The 22,349-nt window shown below is 39.7% G+C and overlaps 1 protein-coding gene across 4 annotated transcripts in view; it reads left to right on the forward strand.

Moving 5' to 3' along the window:
* ETV1 (ETS variant transcription factor 1) overlaps window positions 1-22,349 on the forward strand; it is a 73,386-nt gene that overhangs the window by 45,838 nt on the left and 5,199 nt on the right. For all 4 annotated transcript variants that reach the window (XM_045007205.1, XM_045007207.1, XM_045007206.1 and 1 more), the window contains 4 exons: window positions 12,814-12,882; window positions 13,878-13,946; window positions 18,111-18,280; window positions 20,742-20,843. In XM_045007205.1, coding sequence (XP_044863140.1) covers window positions 12,814-12,882; window positions 13,878-13,946; window positions 18,111-18,280; window positions 20,742-20,843 — 410 coding nt within the window. The remainder of the gene's footprint in view (window positions 1-12,813; window positions 12,883-13,877; window positions 13,947-18,110; window positions 18,281-20,741; window positions 20,844-22,349) is intronic.

Genomic DNA, 22,349 nt, shown 5'->3' on the forward strand with positions numbered 1-22,349 from the left:
TTTGTTTAAACTTAGGTTGGCTACCTCTGACGGGTTTTGTCTGTGATATGCTATACGTAATGACATTTTCAAAAATGGCCTCTAAATTTGTGCTCACCATTTTATGAGCACATTCATTTATGTCTGTCAAAAATAGGGTTCTGATTCTCCTGCTGCTTCATTTCCTTTATATCAGGAGTAACTCCTTTGAAGTCCAATGGGGTTTACACTGCTGTAAAACCAGTGAGGGATACAAATTAGGCAAATCAGTGCTGACTTCTCAATTTGTGTGTAAACTGTTGTGTTTTGTGAAAGCAAATGACCTGTGGATGCCAATTTGCTGATGTAGAAGATAAATTGTTATTAATCATGTGTATTCCAGTAGTGCCTAGGGATCAACCACAAATGGGGCCCCATTGTGCCAAGCACGGGATAGAGTAGCAAACAGTCCCTGCCCCGTTGAAATCAGTGGTTCACAAATTTTTTCTGTCACGCCTACCCCTGACCTGTAATGGAACCTGTCCGTGCCCACTCTGAGAGCTGTGGTCAGGAGCTGTGGCCTGGAGCTGAACCACAGCCCGGGCCAGGTTATAGTGTGCTTGTTTTTAATTAGCTGATGTTAGAACACAAGAATTTACAATGTAGGGCTGTCTTCTCCTTTGTTGTGTGACAGGTAGCAGATTAAGTGGAAAGAGAAGCTGAAAGCCATTTAATCTTTTTTTTGGTTAATTTATTTTTGGGGAGCTGATGGAGGTTCCTCTTGAAGCTGAAGTACAATGTAGAAATGGGCTTTAACTGCAAAGGATCAGATCAAGAGCTGAACTTTTCTATAATTGGGGAGTTGCTGAGATTCCTGGTTTTGGTTTTCATGTACCTCTGTTCTTCACAGAGCAGCATGAGAGAGACTATCAGCACAGTTAACATGGCCATGGATAATAGAGGACTTCACAAGTCCCTTACAATCTTCAAAAGCACTGTTATTCATCCTACTAAATTAAAGGGTTAAAGAAAGGCTCTTTTGTATGCATGCTTCATACTTGGCAAGGGAAAGGGGTCTCCTTATTGCATACTGTTACTTTAAATCTGAGGCAGTGTTAATTTTCATTTCTGTTCCAAATTTTCTTTTTAGAGCTGAAAAGGGAAATTTAATCTGAAAGAAAGATGTGCACTCTCTTACCTCTCTCTTTTTTTCACTGCCAGTGACAGAAATGTTCCATTTTAGAGTAATGACATTCAAGCAAAGTTGTTGTTTCGTTTGTAGATGAATAATTAGAGTTTTTAAAAATGTAATAGCTGTATAACCAGTGGTCATGAAAAATTAATCTCTTGGTATCAGAAAGTATTTTTATTGGCCTTAGAATCACTGCATTTAAGTTGACACATCTGTACACTCCATAAATTGCAGTCAACAACTGTGGTCTGTTGATATTTTGTCTTGCTGCCATCTGTTCTCTAGAAACCATCATTTTTCCATCTTTGCTAAGAGTACATTAAATAACCCCTTAGGAAACATAATGTATTTGTCACTGAATCATTGATTTCATTTTTCACCTATGGATGTTGAGGGGGGACAAATGCCAGAGTGGAAAATCTTTTTTGCATGATATTTCCTTGCAGCTCAAATAAGAATACTGAAACATATTTAAAAAGTTCATTGCAATTCACTGAAGATGTTCCTTTTGGGATGTTTTTAAAGGAGCCTCATAAAAGTTCATTGCTTTGTGCACTATACTTTTATACGCTGTGGAAATCTGGTGAATGAAAAGCATTATTATGGAATGATTATAACTCTATTAAAACATGACATTCATTATGACATGGGAAATGGCAGATCAATTAGTTGTAATTATAATTGCAGGTATGCAATTTCTATTGCAGAATGTTTGAGATAATGGAAAGAGGAAAAAAAAAAAGAAAAATGTCAACAGAGCAGAAGCTCTTTCCTGCCCCCCGCTCCTCCTCCTCCTGGAAAATACAGTTTCTCATATATGTTGAATTGCAACAGAAAATTAGTCTAAATCTTCTGGCTGTCACTTAATAGATGTGTATAATATTGTACATTTTATACAGCACCTTTTAACTCAGAGGGTAAGACCCTTATCTGGTATAAATTGTCACAGCTCCGTTGAAGTCAAAGGAGCTGTGACAATTTTGCTATAACAATTTACATCTGCTGAGACTCTGCCCCAATGTGCTTTAGAAGCTGTATATATGGATATGGGCACCCCAATGGTTCTGCTGTGTGCATGTAACTTTTTAAAACCAAGCATGTAGGTAAGTATAGATGGAGGAGTCTAGCATTTTTTTATCTCAATGGAGACGTCTTAGATTTTAGCACCTAAATTCCCCAAAGATTTTGTTAGCACTGGGCATGCAGCAGCTGGGAGACTTTCCCTGCACTTGCAGCTCTTGGCTGCTGTTGGCCAGGTTGGGTCCAAGTACTGGAACTGAGAGCAGGGAACCTATCTCTCATGTGCTCTCAATGACTCCTTTGGGCCCAGAATGAAGCTGTCTGATTCATACACAGAGGGGATAAGAGCTGGACCTGCAAAGTGTGTGTGACGTTGGTGGGAGGAGGATAGGACAGGGAGATGATTGGGATAGGGAAGCAGTAAGAGACGGGGACTGGGATGTGGAGTGGGGATGGATTGGGTGGGCAAGGGGACTGGGACTAGATGTCCAAGTCAGGGGCAGTGACTGGGTCTGGAACCCTGAGGGAGACTGGGACTGGCTGAGCAAAGAGATGGGGACTGGGAACCAATGGGTTGAGGCAAAGAGGTGAGAGGAGATGGGGAGACGGATCTGATGAGACAGTAGGGGGAGAACTGGGACTGGCTGGGCAAAGAACTGGGACAAGGAGCCATAGAGAGGCAGAGATTGGATGAGTATCCCAGAGAGGGAGATTGGGACTGGGAGCCAATGGGGACAGGAAGTGGGGTTGTGGGTTGCGAGGGACTGGAAGCCACTGTAGGGGAGAGAGACGGATTGGATGAGTGTCCAGGGAAGGGACGGAATAGGACTGGGATTAGAAGTTTGAGGATTGGAGGCTGGGTCTGGCTAGGTGAGGATAATGGGATTGAGACAAAGAACCAGTGGTTGGTCAGAGATAGGAGTGGGATAGGGACAGGGTGGAGGTAGCAGGGCAGAAGGGGCAACCTTAATTCTGACATGTCCTAACTTATTGAGTGCTTGACTTTACAGCCTTAATGTTCTTTTCACGTAGCTTTTTGTGCCAGGCTACAATGTTACATGTGTATGTTTAAAGATAGAATGGGAACAAAATAAAACGTTTTAGACTCCCCCCCCCCACACACACAAATAGTGTTTAAGTGTCATTGTCATTTTTAAAAGACTTAGGTCAATGTGAGTGAAACTAAAAAGATTCCTTCCCATGCTTTGCTCAGCATGTGTGGCCATCACTGGGGGAGGGGAGAGGGCTGGTGACATTGTTTAAATTTGGAGGCCTGCTGTGCCACACTGGTAGAGAGGCTGAATTACATTTTGAAGCAAAACTATTTTAAAATGTATTTGTTGGGGACTTATTTTATTTGCCTAGATTTTTTTTACTTATTTGGGGTAAATAATAATTGTCTGACCCTCCCCATCTCCATTGCCACACCCCACCTTCATATTTTCCCAACACTGTGAAAAATTAAATTGATAAAAATTGGGGAAAATGTTTAAAAATAAATATTGATACTATCTATCAAAATTATATAAAAAAAAAATAATTGAATTCTGCCAAGCCTAACTATATAAGTGTTAAATAGTATTACTATTCCTGTTGTTTTTATTCCATAGTCTAACAGACTTCACAGTTAATAAATATTTCTTAATAATGGGCTTAAAATTTCCTTTGATCAATTTCATTCCATTGCTCCGAGTTATACCTCCTTGAATCATACTAAACAATTCCTTGGTATTAACATACCACCTCTAAACCTTTGTAGGAAGTCTGCATGTATTCTCCTTGTCTGTCTGTGTGTCTAGTTGTTGAAATCTTGCTTTATAAATCTGCTAGCTATTAATCCTGCTTTTCCTCAAATTTGTTGTGATTTCCCTCTTTCTGTTGTTATGCTGCTCACAACTCTGTGCCGTATTTTCTGCATAGTCTCACCAGTGTTCCATAAAGTGGAACTAACACTTTCCTAGTGCTTCTGAAAGTGCAGCTCAAAATTATGTCCTTTTTATCACCATACTGTTGTGCAACAACATATATCATTTCCAGGTCAGTATCATGGCTACGGGTGAAACGCTGGCCCCATGGGAGTTTTGCCACCCAGTATTTCACCCTATATATTTTCCAGCATTGCTTCTTTTTTCCCCAGTGTCTTCCTGGGGAGATGAGCATGGTTAAAATACCTGACACTCTTGCTTCAGGAGCTTGTCTTTGCTGTGTTTCTTAAGGAAATGAGCTTGGATTTCATTCTCCTGCTTAAATGCTCTGTGTAGAACTTGCCCCTAAAACAACGAGTGCACATACCCTCAGTCGGATGTGTACAACAGTGGAAAACAATGTGATGACCTAAGTGAGGTGCAGGAAATACTTGGACTTGTTGGGAGGTCGTTGTTAAAGCAGCAGATTTACTGTCTCATTTGCTTTCTGGGTAGCTATTTTCCTCTAAATATTTGCTATTTCTGTCCTTAAAAAGCTACTACCTAATCTTACTATGCTATTCCCACTCTTTCTTTATAAAATAAGGTAAATCGCAGCAACATATTTCTCTCCTGTGTACAGCAAAATATCAATTGTGTATTTTTTCATTTCAAAGCAGACAACAAAAATCTAAAAAGTTGTCCTCTGGCTGCTGTTTTTCAAAGAAATGGATAAATATCCTCTAAATCTACAGTTACAGTAAGTGGCACTGGCTAATGATTTGATTTGAGAATTGAGAGTACAGTCTGGATTTACTCTTTGTGCATTAATGCAGGTCAGATGGACACAGGCTGCATTTTAAATCAGTAATGGAAGGCTGAAGCCTGTCTTAAACCAATCACATCAGCCTTACCCAAGACCGATTGATCCCTAGGGGCTGAACCCTGTGAGTGCAGCTTTTATATGAATGGACTCTGTACAGCCTGAAGTTTCATTCATAAAATGGATGCTGAAGGGGGGAAAAAAACAAACCCTGGAATGTCCATTTATATAGAACTAAAGAGTGTAGTGTTCCATCAGCTGCTGCTTTTGCCAGTTGACTTGAGGTAATGATTAATGCTCATTGGCCCTGCCTGCATGTAACTTGACACCATTTATGGCCTTGGTGTGTTTCTAATGTATAGTGAATGAGAAGGCTACATTCTCAAATCAGAAACATAAACAGGAACTGGTTGGTCTGAATTCCATTCAAATATGTCACTTCAGCCATGCAGTGTTTGTCCAACTTAGATTTTACAGGCAGGGAACCAGGCGGGGGAGAAAAAACAACACAGACATTTTTTGCAGTAAGCTCACAAAAAAGAAAAAAAGGAAGGAGAGAAAAAGTCCGTTTTGCTTTTTTGTTGAATTTAAAGGGAAAGTTGTGCTTAAATTCAAAACAAATTTTAAAGTTAATGAAAGTGATGGAAATGAATATCTGCTTTTAAAATATCCTTCAAAGACCAGATCTGTGTGGAATTTAATTTCCGATTTTAATATCAGAGCCTTTGTTTTCTGTTCTGATGTATAAAGTTACATGTTGCCCAGACTGTTGTCTTAAAAATATATTTTCAGAGACCAGATGTCAAGATGTTGTCATAGTGAAGCCCCATTTCACTATAGAAACTAAAGTTGATGCATTTCAAAGGGGAAAGGAAGAGGTTTATTTAGAGTTTGTTTTTTAACTATTTTCGCTTAGGTGTAAACTGCTTGGACTAAATCTGATGCTAGCTAATAGGTTTATGTCAGGAGTTATAGGTAAGAATTAATCTTGCCGTGGTTACCTTTTAGGAAGATTTTTGTGTGTGTCATAAGAGTGTTTCTGTAATACTGGGATGCAGGTGGAAAATAATTAATAATTCAAATGTAGAGCCTTGGAAAATGAAGGGGAAATGAGCCTTTTTTTGAGCCTTCCTCAAACAGGATCCTGTGAGCTCTCCATGCATTTAAGTCTTGCTACCACTGCTCCTATTCATAGCACCACGGTGGCACCCTGCAAACACTTGCCTGTGTGCTTAGCTTTATGCATGAGAGTAGTCCCATTGAATGTTGTGGGGTTCTGCGCAGGTGTTTGCAGGATCAGGATATAAGTGAGATCCCTGGACAGTCAAGCTACAGACTGGGGCAGGGAGGAAGAGCTTACTCTGCCGTTACCACCTGTCTAATGAAGAATGAAAAAATTATTCATTATGTTTTCCACTTGGTGTGTCTTCATTTTCCAGAAAACTAAATTGCATCATAAACAATATTTTAACAGTGAGTCACCATAAATTCTGAAATTAGGTATTTTTTTTGGGTGGAGCAAATACACTACTTATTTGATATATAACAATGCTACTAAAATACAGAGGCTCTCATTTAACAAAATTACTTTGTTCTCTTGTGCAATATTTTTGCCCAAGCCAAACAACATTGGGTTGAAGCGCTGTCGTGGAATTGTCAGATGAAAGCAATCTATGTCGTTTTAAATGAAGATTTTAGAGAGAACATTAGGAATTTGTCTGAACTGCAACTTGTCTACAGTTTGGGCTGAATCCTGGCCCCATTCAAGACGGTACCAAATCCCACATTATGATGTTAGCGACTGATCCTCAAACAGATCTGTGTGCAAGGATCTTTACTGCTGGGCAGCAAGAGTAGGGATCCACAGGTGTATTATCTGTTTGCAGAATCTGTCCCTTAAACAGCACTGTGGAAGTGCTGTCCATCTGATGAGATGTAACACCAAAGCCCTACACATTTGTGGTATGTGAAGGTCCCAAAAAGCAAAGGGTGATCTAGCTGTATTGCAGCTGGAATCGTTGCATGCTGCCTACCAAGGTGAATAAAAATCAATGATTTTTTTTAAAAATATATAAAAAATTGGATTTTTTGATAGGCTTTTTCCTCAAAAAAACATTTTATCTAAAGATAGTTTTAATTAAAGATACATTATAGCTCAAAGATATCTCATCATGGCATAGGGATTATAAATTTTAATTCTATAGTATGAGACAATATATTCATGTAATGTTTATGAAAAGTTTTGTAAATGAGTTCCAATAGCTCATGGATTAGGGACCCAATCTTATGGGGTCCCACAGGCTTCTGTATAGATTAAAGAGGCTAGGACTTTTCAGCTTGGAAAAGAGGAGACTAAGGGGGGACATGATAGAGGTATATAAAATCATGAGTGGTGTGGAGAAAGTGAATAAGGAAAAGTTATTTACTTGTTCCCATAATACAAGAACTAGGGGCCACCAAATGAAATTATTGGGCAGCAGGTTTAAAACAAATAAAAGGAAGTTCTTCACACAGCGCACAGTCAACTTGTGGAACTCCTTACCTGAGGAGGTTGTGAAGGCTAGGACTATAACTGCGTTTAAAAGAGAACTGGATAAATTAATGGAGGTTAAGTCCATTAATGGCTATTAGCCAGGATGGGTAAGGAATGGTGTCCCTAGCCTCTGTTTGTCAGAGGGTGGAGATGGATGGCAGGAGAACGGTAACTTCATCATTACCTGTTAGGTTCACTCCCTCTGGGGCACCTGGCATTGGCCACTGTCGGCAGACAGGATACTGGGCTGGATGGACCTTTGGTCTGACCCAGTATGGCCATTCTTATGTTCTTATAGATTATTTAGGTTAATCTTTCTATCTCCCCAATGGTGCTCAGTCTAGAAGATACTATCAGAGATGCTTAGTTTTAGGGTGGAGCTAAGTCTCCAGAGGTAACATGCTTGTTAATAGCAAAAATGTTTTAAAATAAATAAATAAGATAGAGAGGTGAGAAATAACAGACTTCAGCTCTATTGTCCCTCTGCAAATTTGTGTACACAGAGTCAGTCCCTTACCTCTCTCTAAAAGTACAAAGTTTCAAAAAGTTCAATGAATAGAAGTTTGTTGGGGGTGTAATAGAGCTGGACAAGGAGAAGTCTGGAGATAAATGTGAGAAGCGAGGGACATATGCTTGTTTTGTTAAAATATTATATGTTTGCTGTTGCAGAAAAAAAATCCAGAATACTTAATGTTGTTGTTTTAGTTAAATAAAACAATTTAAATGTCTGTCTGTCTGGTGATGTCCTTCTCCTGATACAGCATATATGACCTCCAAATATTAATAATTAACCTGCTGAATCGGAGATAGTTCACCTCCCAATGACTTCATAAATATCTGCTTCAATTACCTTTGGTAAATGAAATAACCAAACACTCATTCATTTTCTGATATAGCTGTAAAACAAATCTGAAAAGTTTTTTTTCAGAATAAATCACTGTTTTAAAATGTATAGTGTGTATCTTCTGAAAATGAAACCTATATCTATCTCTGAGTTGTGAAGAATATGTATTAAGGTTATAACAACCAACAAGAATGCACTTTTATGTAGAAATCCATGATTAAATCGAGTCTTCCCGACTAGTGATTTAAATCGTAATTTAAATCATGATTTAAATCAAATCCATCCTGCTGCCTACCTAAAAATTCCCCTTGTGGTTTCAGCTGATTACTGTATTCTTCTTCGCCTCATACTCTAAACTGTTGGGCTAAGTTGCTGTATTAAACAGATGTTACTTTCCATCCTGGAGCTGGCTGCATTTTAATGGTGGATGTAATGACCCTGGTGCATAGGCAGTATATTAATTTAAATTTTAAGTGTTCCTGCTTCAGTAGAGATGATAAATACTGTGTGCATATACATTATTATTTTATTAAAATGAGACACCGTTGAGGTTGGGAGTCCTAAAATATAACCTGTCCTAACTTTAACATTTTCTTTAACAACTAAAATTGGCTCTTGAGCCAAGAAAAGAAAAGGTGAACAGGATTCTATTGATTTTTTTTCTGTCTTGCCCACTTATAACAACAGCAGGTAGAGCAGAGGGACACGTGTGTGTGTGTCTACTTGTGAAACCAAATACAGCTACGGATTTGGTGTATTGAGCCACAGTCATGGAAGCCTGGGATTTGACCTACATCATAGCCCTTCTTTTGAGGGGCTGATGGATTTATATTTATTTTAAAGACCAAGAGAACAGTTCAGAAGGAAATGCTGTCAGGTCAAGTTAAACGATTGGCTGTTTCTCTAGCCAAACCCCTTGAAGTTTTAGTGATTAGCTTCCATTCTTATAATAGTATCCTATCCAGTCCCAGAGGGTAAGCGAGAGAAGAATTAGAAAAGTAAACAGGAAGACAAGAGCATGGTCCCAGTGTCAATACTATCATTTTATTTGCTGTCTTTAAGGAAGAAAACAGGTTTTGTCTGTGGATGGGGTCTGTTGATCAAAGCGAGAGACTTGTTTGCAGGCTCAATATAAGTGACTGCCACTGGGGGCAGAATCACATCTATGCTTCCTTGCTTTGTGTTTTTTGTACAGAATTTAATCCCTGCTGTGTTATCATTTTCACCAGGTCCTTATCTGCTATGGGTTGTAAAGAAGTGTGAACCAGAAGATCTGCGCCTTTTAGAGCAATGGAGCTCAGTAGCAGAGTATTTCATCCAGGAAAGCTAGAACTTCAGGTTTCTGATAGAACTCTCATTTTGTCCCAGAAATCCATTTATTCTGGGATAGGTACTAAATCATTCAGAGCTAGATTGCAATTTTGCAGCCTGCCCTGAGTAAGGGTGCTGTGGAAAGCTGCACTGTGCCAGGAGGAGACCTGAGAATGAATTGTGATTCGAATTCTCAGTTCCTCCTCTTCTTCTCCCTTGCTCTGAGGGAGGAAGAAGTTACTTCACCCTTTCTCGTGGCAAACCTTACTTTCCCCTGTGCAGCAGGTCAACTACTCTGTGGGAAAGGGTGGAGCTAGAATGCTTCCCACTCTGCCTACTTCTTCACAACAGGGAGTATTGGGGGCAAGTAGCCCTTGCTCTCCTCATCTCAATCAGAGTCGAGGTTTGAGCAGTGGACTTCGAGCGCTGAGTCATTCCCCTTGTGTCTCTGACAGCCCCTCAGATTGCCGTATATTAATATGAGAGTTGTGCTAAACAAGAAGGGTCTAATCCTATTCCCCGTTTGAGTATAGAATCCAGTCTGAGCTGTTCAGATAGGACCTGACCTTGCTCACACTGGAGTTAGTAGTTGATTTCCCTGTTTTCAGTAGGAGGAAGATTGGGTTCTTTGTACTTCCTGATGAAGGCACAGCATAGTTCATCAAGTTCCTCCTTGGCATTCCCCGAAGAGCAGGTTTTGCATCAGTCTCTGGATTATATATTTTAAAGTAACACTTACTAGGGGGGAAATGGTGTCAGGAGAATACAAAATAAGGCTAGTTTCACTATTTTAAGATGACTGCTCTATTGCTCTTAGGGTTAAGGGAGACCAGCATGACCTCAGAGTGTTCCAGATTAATAGCACTCCTTATGCATCCTTACTTTTTCACTGGACTCTGCCCTTCATAAGGTGACATAACTTTATAATATGAGCTAAGAATGTGCCATATGTGGGTTGCATATCCAGAAGCCAGGCATATTTATTTAATATCTGTAAGCTGCTAAAAGATCTGAAGGTGATACAACCAGTTCACCTCAGCTACTTGCAGTATGCCCTGAAAGTAGCTCCATGCCTTTGGGCTGTTGCATTTATCTTCTTGAGACTATAATTTAACAAGAAAATACACAATTGCTCTGCAATTTCTGCTCTAAAATGTTTGCTTTTGAAGTAACTCTGCTTAGCTAGTTAAAATACTTCTGGGTCTTAGTTAAGCATTTAGTACAATTTAAAACTGCAATGTTAAATTTCATTGGTTGGAGTTTTTATTAGATAAGGTTGAAATGAAAGCAGCAGGCAATTTAATTAGGAGTAATTTTTCTGGGCAAGTCATTACTTTGATGAACTTCAGAGCAATGTTTATGGCTCCTAATTAACCATGTTAGTCATTTGATTGAATAATCACTTTGGAAATGTTTCTACAATTTGATTAGAGTCTGACCCACTCTGATAGTCATAAATTAACTGATAGCACTTTAGAATAACAAGACTTTAGTTACTTTATGAGGAATAGACTCTTCTCTGCTATATTTTTCAGTCCTCTGTGGAATATTTAATCATAGAGTATGGTTGCATTTAAACAATGTTGGTACAAACGAGACTTGTCTTTAAAAAAAAAAAAGTCACCAGATGTTAATTATAATTGATTTTGGTGCACAAGAGATATTACCAAGGTTGGCTAAAAATACAACTGTATTGATAGATACATGCACAGCTCTCTTGTGCTGTCAGTTAGATCATTTTGCAAGAGCCAGCATCATGAGTTGCAAATAGGTTTTGTTGCCAATATTAGTGAATTTTTACCTAAAACAGAAAATAACATCTGTTTCAATTCTCAAACTTCCTCCTTTTACATAGATTCTTTTTCTGTTCGCTTACAATCTAATCTGTTTGGTAACCTGAGTGATTCTTTGCTTGTGAACCACTGCTTGCAGCTTTGACTTCTGGTGTACAAAATTACACTTGACCTGTCTGAACATTGAATCACTGATTCCTGTGATTACTCAGAATAGTTGTAAAAGATGCTTGAAATACTAGAGCCCAAGGAGACAAGTACTGAATGCTTGATAGGGAAAACAAGAAATAAAAGAGGGACGAGGCTTTCAGACAGTTAGAGGAAACTTATTACTATCCTGTGCTGTGCTTGCAGTGGGAATTCAGTGTAAAACCTCATTTTCTTATCCTGCCAAGCCCTTGATACTCATCACCAGTCAGTGAACAGTGAAATTTAGAATTGCGTTCTGAAAAGAGGTTGTAGACCATGTTAGAAGAATAATGTCCGTCTCTCCTGACCTCTCTTTGCATCTCTTCCAGAGTCACGTGTTACAAGATTGCATGGCTTAGGGTAGGAGTTTATCACAAGATCAAGTAGACTTTCTTAAGCAAGACTTTTGGTATCCAATAGGCAGGTTAAAAAAATGGACTAGAAGGGTAGCCATTTGTGGTCCAGTTTGTTTGCATGGGGTATAACTAGGGATAGAGTCAGGTGAGGGGAAAATACAAAGATGGGTGTCTGCACAGAGCATACCATTTTAATTAGTATTGTTTGGCTTTCTCATTCTTCTTCCATGCTTAAAGAAACATTGGCAACATAGATAGTAGAAATGATAAACTCTATATGCATTTGTATTGCCTTAAAAGTGCACAATGCTGTAAAAAATGGTAATCTATACCACTGAATTCCTTAAATGTGTTCTAAAGTGTCTTAACAGTTAGAGAAAATGCCTTTAAACTTTCAGAACTTGGAACCCAGGCCCAGAAGCCTGGCATTCCCTGTGGTAATTATGCCATATTTTGTGGTTTATTAGTCTCTGCTATGATTGGCGAGCTATTGATTTCAAAATCATTGCTATGTCAGTTTGGTTACCAAAAGACCTAGATGCATAAGTGTGGGGTTTAGAAAATTAATTCTGACTTGTGTATTTTGGTCTGTAATCACACTGAAGTGTGATTGTCATGGGAGTTGACCTTTAACAAGGTTAATTATGATAAAAATTTGAGTTCAAGTGCCTGTGTTAGACAAGATCAATGTTCCACACACTATAGTTTTCTTTTTTGCCATGCTTTGTGCATGCTGCTCTGAAATGCTAACTATGTGTTGACAGGTTCCCCCTCACTGTGACTTATGTCCCTTTCTGTTACTCTTCTATCTGTCGCCTGTCTCATTGATAACCTGCACACTTTCAATTCCAGACAGTCTTTTGACTAGCGTTGTCGTCTTCTCCTTTCAGAAGTGCCTAGCTGCCATTCCATTTACATGAGGCAAGAAGGCTTCCTGGCTCACCCAAACAGAACAGAAGTTAAGTTTTCTATGTTTTATGTCACTTTTGTACAAGAGAAACTTTTGGGCAGGGGTGGCTCTATGCATTTTGCTGCCCCAAGCACGGCAGTCAGGTGGCTTTCGGCGGCATTCCTGCGGGAGGTCCGCTGGTAACACGGATTCAGCGGCATGCCTGCAGGAGGTCCGCCGGTCCCGCGCCTTTGGCGTACCCACTGTTGAATTGCCGCCGAAGCCGTGGGCCCATCGGACCTCCTGCAGGCATGCTGCCTAAGGCAGCCTGACTGGCGCCCTCACAGCAACCGCCGGGCTGCCCCCCGTGGCTTGCTGCCCCAGGCACGCACTTGGTGCGCTGGTGCCTGGAGCCGCCCCTGCTTTGGGGATTTTTTTAGTGGAGAAATTTGGAAATCACATGATGAATTATTGTGCTGCTTGGAAAACTCCATCCTCTGCTGGCCCCTGCTCTATCCCTGTGTTTTTGATGTGCCAAATCATTGCAACCTATACTAGTACCAAAGGTTAGATAGGATACAAGCAGCTGAAATGTGGACTTGCTCAATATTCTTTCCAGTGGGACTCGCTATTGAATGGGCACTTCTCATAAATTTGCCTCCCTGAGCCCATCCTGGTAAAATGCTGCTCCCCAGTCTGTTGGTTTGACAGTCTCAGTCACCTGTTAAGGAAACTAGCTAACACGTTAAAGTTTGGAGTGCTCTTTTAAAAATCTCTTTGGATTCTCTTTGGGCCTGATCCTGCACCCATTTAAAAATGGCAGACCTCTGACTTCAGTAGGTGAAGGTTTGGGGCCTTTGTCAAAATGAAGTTTGTTAGTGCACAGTAAAGGCATTTTATATATTTGATGAAAGTGGTCCAGAACTAGAAGAAATTACCAGTAAAAGACAGATATTTTGCTTCCCAGTCTTCTGCTTGAACACATATTTTAATACATTATGCAATGTGTTTTCTCCTTTCATTACTCATACATCTAGCAAATAAACTCTTCTCTTCGATTTACAGGTTGTATGTATGAAAAGGGACCTAGACAGTTTTATGATGACACTTGTGTTGTTCCAGAGAAGTTTGATGGTATGTATTCAATATTTCTGGTTTTTTTCCTGGTGTGGGGAGTTGATCAAAAAGGTCAGTAACATTCCAATTTAAGATTCCTTAACACACCATTTGCAGTGCACCCAACCAAAGCTGACCTCTGCCTCTTGAAACCAAAGTCTCCTTTTCAATAGGATGTCAGTCCATTTTTGCTAGTGAGAGATTTGTATCCAGAGATATGTTAGAGGAGCACAGTTCTGGCTGTGCTGAGAAGTAACAGGAGGATTTCCATTGCACTGATGATCACATACAGCTTGTTATTAGAGATTTATTGAAAGCTGATCCTGTAATTAACAAAGCAGAACAGAAAGCAGCTCCTCTGGATTTACTGATGACTAATGCAGCCTGTTGTGTCTCATTGTCCATGAAGAATTGAATTATTGAACATAAGTGCAACAGAGCAATTCAGGGTTTGATGTATTTTTTTTTCTCTTTTTTTGTCTAGCGAGATGTCTGTATTAAACCTTGTGCTACTTGGTAATTGTTGAAAAGGGTTCGTACCAAAAGAATTTCCTTTTCATAGCACTGGCCATTATAACAAACATTTTCCAAAGATGAGTAATGTGGTCACGTCAGATAAAATAGCCCAAAGCCATCTCAGTATATGGATTTCCTGGTGCAACTCTGATTTACTATAGTTCTGTACCATTGTAACCAAAGGCATAATTAGGCCAAGTATGTGATAGTCTTCAACTTTGGGTAAGTGATTTGCAGACTGAACAGCTAATTGATTTACAGGAGAACCTCAAAGTTATGAACTGACCAGTCAACCACACATTTGGAACCAGAAGTACGCCATCAGGGACCCCTTTCCCCTCCCCCCCCAATACAGTAGGGTACTGTGTTAAACGTAAAGTACTACAAAAATAAAGGGGAAGCAGCATTTTTCTTCTTCATAGTAAAGTTTCAAAGTTAAGTCAATGTTCAGTTGTAAACGTTTGACAGACAAACCATAACGTTTTGTTCAGAGTTACGAACAACCTCCATTCCCGAGATGTTCGTAACTCTGAGGTTCTAGTGTAGTTGCTGCTTTGGCTTAGTCTCTGTACATCCACCTTTGCTTGTTTAACAGGCTTGAGTGGATGTCCTTCTGATAAGTTGACTGTGAAAGGCTCTCTGAACATTGCTTAATGCAGTTTGGAGAGCTCCAGTTTGTCCCTAGGACATTTGTGCATGTTATCAAACCTTTGCATGTCTAACACACTGGTTGCATCTGCTTGGAGGCCCTCAAATTTAGATCAACCTGGAGAATTACATACCTTTGAAACTGAGGTGCCACCAGCATATCAGCACTGATGTGGAATAGCAAGAAGCAAATGGAGGATTCTGAATGCTATTAGACCTAAGCTCTGATGATTGCCAAATCCAGCACTGTATTGTCATGGGGTTGACTCTTTCACGGAAGGAGTGGTTTTACTCACAGTCACCCTTGTACTCTGGGTGATGGAATATAAGCTAATTGTGTTTTTATATAGCACATCAACTCAGATCTTTATTTCTAAACAAGAAACGTTATGTGTCTGGTCCTACTTCCATGGGCAATGGTGAAATATTCCTGTTTACATCATTGGAGCAGGGTTGGGCCCTCTGTTTCTTTACTTCATGAAGTTAAAATTATCTATAGGAGCAATATCCATTTATTTAATTCCTGAACAGCTGCACGTTTTATTTTTAAAAAATAAGAATCGAAAGGTGGAAGCAGATTGCTTCAAAAAATAAATCTTTGAAATACGTATGCTCTTCCAAGAGAAACAGCTGACTTGAAGCCACTGTAAGTGGACAGTGCAGTGCTCTTCACAAGATCAGGCTCAGGGTCTATGCCGGTTATGTGATATGTATGTATCTCTTCACCCTTGCAACCGATACTTGTAATCTCTTATAACTCAAGCCTGAACCCAGATGTACAGTACCTTCCCTCTTAACTTGTGTCTATTTAATTTTAAACATTAACTTTAATAAAAAATTTAGAATCTGTGTGTTTGTACATACTTCTAATGTGGTGGGAGCAGAGAAGCGAGCACAATCACCCATTCTTCTAAAAATGATATTGACTCTTCATTGCATGTGGCTCATAGGGTAAAAGTGGGATATATCCACCAATGTGCCTAAAGTTTTGGGGCTAGATTCTCTGCTGTTTCTGTTGAAATCAGTAGATCTCTCTCTGTGAGCTTACACTAACTAAGAATCGGGTCCTCAGTAATACTACACTTGCTGTTTACATGTTACTCAACTATAGTTAGAAGAAAAATTTTGTCCTTGAAAAATAAGTGGTTGCAGGATCAGGATTTAACATAAATCAAAGAGCCAGGTGTTGCTTTATTCGTTTTTTTGCCAACTATTGCCTTAGTGTTCTTTCCTTTTTATAAAAGGCTGTATTCTATTTGTAATGCTCTTATTCTTTTGAAAAAAAACAGGAGTACTTGTGGCACCTTAAAGACTAACAAATTTATTTTAGCATGAGCTTTCGTGAGCTAAAGCTCACTTAAGAAGTGAGCTTTAGCTCACGAAAGCTCATGCTAAAATAAATTTGTTAGTCTTTAAGGTGCCACAAGTATTCCTGTTTTTTTTGCGGATACAGACTAACACGGCTGCTACTCTGAAACCTGTTATTCTTTTGACTACATCGAGCCCTTCTATAATTGCAGTGAGGCTCTCCTTACGCTTTTGGTTAATATAAAATCCTGACTTCCATTGCTAGCCAGACAAGGTGGGTAAGGTAATAGCTTTTATTGGACCAACCTCTGTGGCTGAGGAAGAAAAGCTTTTGAGTTACACAGAGCTCTTCTTCTGGGCTGAGAAAGGTACTAAGAGTGTCACAGCTAAATACAAGATCAAACAGATAGTTTGACATAAGTAGTTAGCCCATATTCGAAGGGACATATTCAACAGGGAGTGGCCCATTAATGCCACTGTAGTCATAGAACAAAAAGGGGGATTAGTGGGTCACAGATTGTTGTAGTAAACCATAAATTCAGCAAATGGTCCCTTAGAATAGGTGCTAACTAATTATGCTAAACTGTTCCATCTTGTATTTAGCTGTGACACCTTTATTACCTTTCCCAGCCCTGAAGAAGAGCTCTGTGTAAGAGAGCTTGTCTCTGTCACAAACAGAAGTTGGTCCAATGAAAGGTATTACTTCACCCACCTTGTCTCTCCCAATAGCCTGGGACAGACACGGCTACAACAACGCTGCATACAGGTCAGGCTGCTTGGCAAAAGTTGCTGTTCTGGTGGTGAAGTGGGGTATAGAGTTTTACCAGTAGACCGAGGATTGCTGTCATCATTAGCAGAAACAAAATCTCTGTTCTAGCCCCAAACCTTTTAGCTAATGTTATTTCCCTGAGCTGTTCAGTAGAAATACAATTTAAAAACAAGCAAACACACAGTATGAGTGTAACAGTGTTTCATTAGCAATTTGTGCAGAGCAGTTAGCAAAATGTTGTTTATTTGATAGATTTCCCTGGGTCTGAAATTTAAGCAAAAATAACTTACTGCTCTTTAAGGAGAAATGCTAATCTCATATGTAGGTATGAGTAAATTATAAAGCATGCTAAAAATGAACCATCTTGTATGCAAGTCCAATATGCCACAGAGGAACTCACGTATCTGCAGGATTTGCATGCCTATACATAAAGCCAATGCTGCTTAAGTCCAAGTCAAATGCTCTGTCAAATTTCCCTTAGAAGTATTTGCATGCAAAAGAAGTTTCAGTCAATAGGGTTTTGCAGATATATGAAGCATACATTACATTTTCAAAATGGGGGCTGTGCAAAGTATTGTATACAAATGAAATTCTTCAGGCATTGGAGTTGTTTACAAAAACAGTTCATGCTCTTTCAGATGAAGGGTATTGCAAAATGTTTGCAAGTGAGATTTGCATATATCAGAGTTAGATGAAAAACAACAAAGACTGACATGACGCGTGACTAAGTTTAGGTACTCTACTTTTTTGTCTTAATTTGCTAGTAAATTACCTGTATGAGTGTATTATATATAATCAGCAAGAAGAAGGGAAGGTAGTATATGCAGGCTTGTAAGGTGATAAGGATTTTTTTTTGGTACAGTTTTACAAACTACTGGTTGGTTTGGCATTTCATCTAACTAATTCTGATGAATATTTGACATTATTTTGTGTGTGTGTAGGTGACATCAAACAAGAGCCAGGGGTGTACCGGGAGGGACCCACATATCAGCGGCGGGGCTCACTTCAGCTCTGGCAGTTTTTGGTAGCCCTTCTTGATGACCCATCAAACTCTCACTTCATTGCTTGGACTGGCCGAGGCATGGAATTCAAACTGATTGAGCCAGAAGAGGTGGGTGTGGAAGTTTACTGTTTGAAGGACAACACATCTCAAAATAGATTTATGCATCCTACAAATTAATTGTATTCCTTTTCTGGAGAGATGCATTCCTCTCCTTCTGAAACTTTACTTAGGGAATATAGGGAGGACAGGTACTGTACATGCTGGTAGGTTTAGAATAGGTGCACATTATTTTAAGTGGCTTGATTCAGCTAATCATGCACAGACAATCACGAAAACAAATGGAAGCTTAAGTGCCATATTTAAAAATACTCAGCACTCACAGTTGGAGGCCAGATTTTCAAATGAGTTACATGGAAAATAATGGGAGCTACTGGGTGCTGCACGCCCTTGAAAATGTGCTCCCCCGCTCCCGTGTGTCTATGAAATGCAAGGTTATTAATCCCGTCTCTTCGAATTGAAGGATGCTAAGGTAAATTTAAAGGGCTCAGGCCTTAGCATGGGAGATCCAAAGGCTCTGGCTAGAATTTTCAAAGAAGCTTAAGGGAGATGGGCATCAAGCTTACATTCAGTTTCAGTAGGAGTTAGACACCTTTGAAAATCCTCACCCATGTGCCAACAGCTCAGGCTCCAGTCCTGCAAACGCTTCTACACATGCATAGATCCATTGAAATCAGGATTGGTCAGGGATGTGACATTACTCACATGCATAAATATTTGCTGAATGGGGCTTAAATCGTGTGGAACAGAAGGAACAGGAAGAATTAACAGGCTGTTTTTATAAATAAACTTTCCTTTCACTAGCTAGAGTATGAACCATCCTACATCTTCCCTGCCCTCAAAATAGAAAATCAGGTTGTGTGAGTTCAGTAAAGTACGTGTGCTGATATTTTGATCAGTGCAATCACAAAGTGATGTGATTGGTTTAATACTACGCATGGGGATGAGCTATGTGGAGGTGGGTGGGGATTAGAATGAACTTTCTGTTTTAGGACTCACTCCCAACTGCAGCTAAGAAGCACACAGTGCAGCTTAGGAGAGGGTGCAAGGTTGGTTTTGCGTGCGCGCGCGCACACACGCCCTCAACTAGGCCTGCTGTTGCCAGGCATAATTTAAGATGGTTTTCATTTGGCCCTCAATTATATCAGCTTCCCACAGCTCCAGCAGGCGGTTAGAGCAGTCAAGGATCGGCAGGTTGTAGCTATGTCCTCCATCCTCCAGATATGGCCCCTTCGGTAGCAGTACGGAGGGGTTTTCATAGGAGCTTCTATGCTGGTTCTGCTCCATTCAAGTGTCCCTCTACACTGGGATGATCTTCACACTCAACTGCCAACAGATTCTAGCTCCAGTTTAGCTGGTCATTGAAAGTGGCTGTGTTGCATCATGGAAATTGGCTCTTTTAACTGTGTCAGTTGATTTGATGGTGAAAGTTTTCAAGCCCTACAGCACACTACGTGTGTTCATTGGTGTTAAGAAAGTTAGATGACCATTAATTTCTATTTCTTTTGTGGCCTGATCCAAAACCCACTGAAGTCAATGGAAGGACTCTCTTTCATTTCACTGGATGACATAACAGGCCCATGAAATGTATTTTTATCAACTTCCTTTAAAGTTCACAAGCTCCTGCTGCTTATGCCTCATGTGGAGTAACATTCCAGCAAGTAATTGTGATTTCACAAACAGTGGATTATGACGTCAGGTGGAGAATGAGTAAGAAAAAGCCTGCTTTCACGGAAGTATATCTGGTAATAAAACAAGAGGCATAAAGACAGACACAAAATAAAGATGACAGCAGCAGGCATATCACTCTCCATTGAGTAGCTTTCATAGTTTTCCATGAGTTGTCTGCATTTCATCTAAAAATAAATAAACAGGCAGGTTCAAAGGTGTGGTTTGTGCTGCCTGTTTTTGATATCTAGTCTTTTTCGCCAAGCTGGTTATCCAACAAGCTCTAGTATCAGAATAGGGTTTTTTAGTTTCTCTGCCTTCTTCACCTATTAGTAGCATGTGCATGGGGAAAGGTGGTTTTCTTTTATCCTATATCTTCTTATAGCCTCACTACCGTGACTATTACAGCTGCAATCTGTATGACTTCCTGAACTGAAGTGGAAAGGTTTTGTGTGATATACAGTGCTCCAGTAACAAAAATGATACAGGAAAAGCGGGAAGCTCATCTACAAAGTAGCATGAAGAAGAGTTTTCTTCTTGGCTTTGGGAGGCTCAGTCTACCCACTCTTTAAATGTGTTTATCTTTATTTCTTTTCTTTTTTTTTATATTAAGCCACCATATTGACAAATAAAAAGGCCTGTTGTCATGTTATAGTAAAAAAATTTCATGCGTGGTTTAAAAATCATACTGGGACACAGGAAATTCAGATATCACACCAACCTTTTCTCCTTTTTTTATGTCTCCCACCTGCAGTGGTTGTTTTTGTATAAAAAAATAATCTGATGCTAAGGTCTGCTTGTTAAATGCATTTAACAGATCACTGCTAATCCATTTCTGTGGCAGGTGGCCCGTCGCTGGGGGATTCAGAAAAATAGACCAGCTATGAACTATGATAAACTTAGCCGTTCGCTTCGCTATTATTATGAGAAGGGAATCATGCAAAAGGTGAGCAGCTAATGCAGCATTAAATTTCACTGGAATGTTGCACGTTAATCCATAAGTCATGCTATAAGAAGGAACACTGGTAATTACATTGCTCAAGCAGGTTTTTCACTCTTTTGGACATATGCTGAGGTTTTGTATTTTACATGCTACGGTCTGTGACTAGTGTGTGTGTGTGTGTGTGGGAGGGTACACATATAATTATTACACTGTGTTAATGTGTCATTGTGTGTATGTATGTTTTCTGATCATTCACATTGAGCTGATCATGATGCAAGGACAAAAACTAGCATGCAAAAAAGAGGTGAAGGGATGCCTGTGGGACCCGAGAGAGGCAAAGTACAGAATCCACTCTGGATAGTGCTTTTCAGATCTAAATTACCTGTCCAGCAAATAGATACTTTAGTAACTGCAAAATAGAAGAATCATCGATAGTTACAATATTATTGGTTCGGTATCACAGTGATAGTGATTTTTAATGGATTCTGAAAAACCATACTGACAAACACTTCATATTTAAAATAACTGATATGCAATAGCGTGGTCCCAGTGACAAACCGCTCCCATATTCCTGTGAACTTGATTGTATTTGAAGTTGTTGCGTGCATTCAACTCAGAAGTCAATAGGAGTTCCCTGCTTGCAGCAGCTGCCGAATCAGGCTCTTGTGTTCCTTGATGTTACCAGAGATCCTAATTATCTCCTTGCGTTACTTGCTTCCTTATCTATTATTCACATTAACTTTGTGAATCCACACAGCTAACAAGTTTAAACCTGGAATCAGCACTGTGCAATCCAGTGATCTGAGCGTGCTTTTACAACTATAAAGTACAACGCTTGTGTTATTGCAGCATTCAGCTTATGAGATCAAGCTTTCCAAAGTTGTGAAGTTTCAAAGTCAGGAACTGATTCTGTGAAGTACTAAGAGCCAGGTTTTTAAAGGTGTTTAGGTGCCTAAATATAAGGGTAGGCACTTTGGCCTAGATCCTCAGGTGTGTTTAGACATCTAACTTCCATTGATTCCAATGGCAGTTTGGTGCCTAAGTAACTGAGGATTGTGCATAGGCATCTTTAAAAATCCCAGTAGGTGACTCTCCATATATTTAGGTGCCTAAATACCTTAAAATATCTGACCATAAGTGCCTCTTGTGAAGTGTCGAGAGCCCTCAGCTTCCAGTTAATTCAATTCAGCATCTCACAGGAGGTGCTCAGCACCTGCTTCCCTAGAGTGGATCCATAAGCTGCTGCAGCAGTGTTAAGTCGCCTGCATTGCACATCCTGTCTGTTTTACAGTATCCATTAATAACCACGACTAACTATCATATTTTACAAGCAAAGATGGATAGGACACTTTACTTAGCCATGTTGTGCAGAAGATAACATAATTGAACAAACGGCACTTTTGGAATTTCCAGACTTCTGACCCTTTGAGCTCACTCCATTAATTTGTGCTAGCTTTTAGCGTTTACTTTTCTAGGTGTTTCCGGTTTTTTTCCAGGGGAAGAGAAGAA

Source organism: Mauremys mutica, chromosome 2, assembly GCF_020497125.1.
Source record: "Mauremys mutica isolate MM-2020 ecotype Southern chromosome 2, ASM2049712v1, whole genome shotgun sequence".
In the NCBI taxonomy this organism is placed as follows: domain Eukaryota; kingdom Metazoa; phylum Chordata; order Testudines; family Geoemydidae; genus Mauremys; species Mauremys mutica.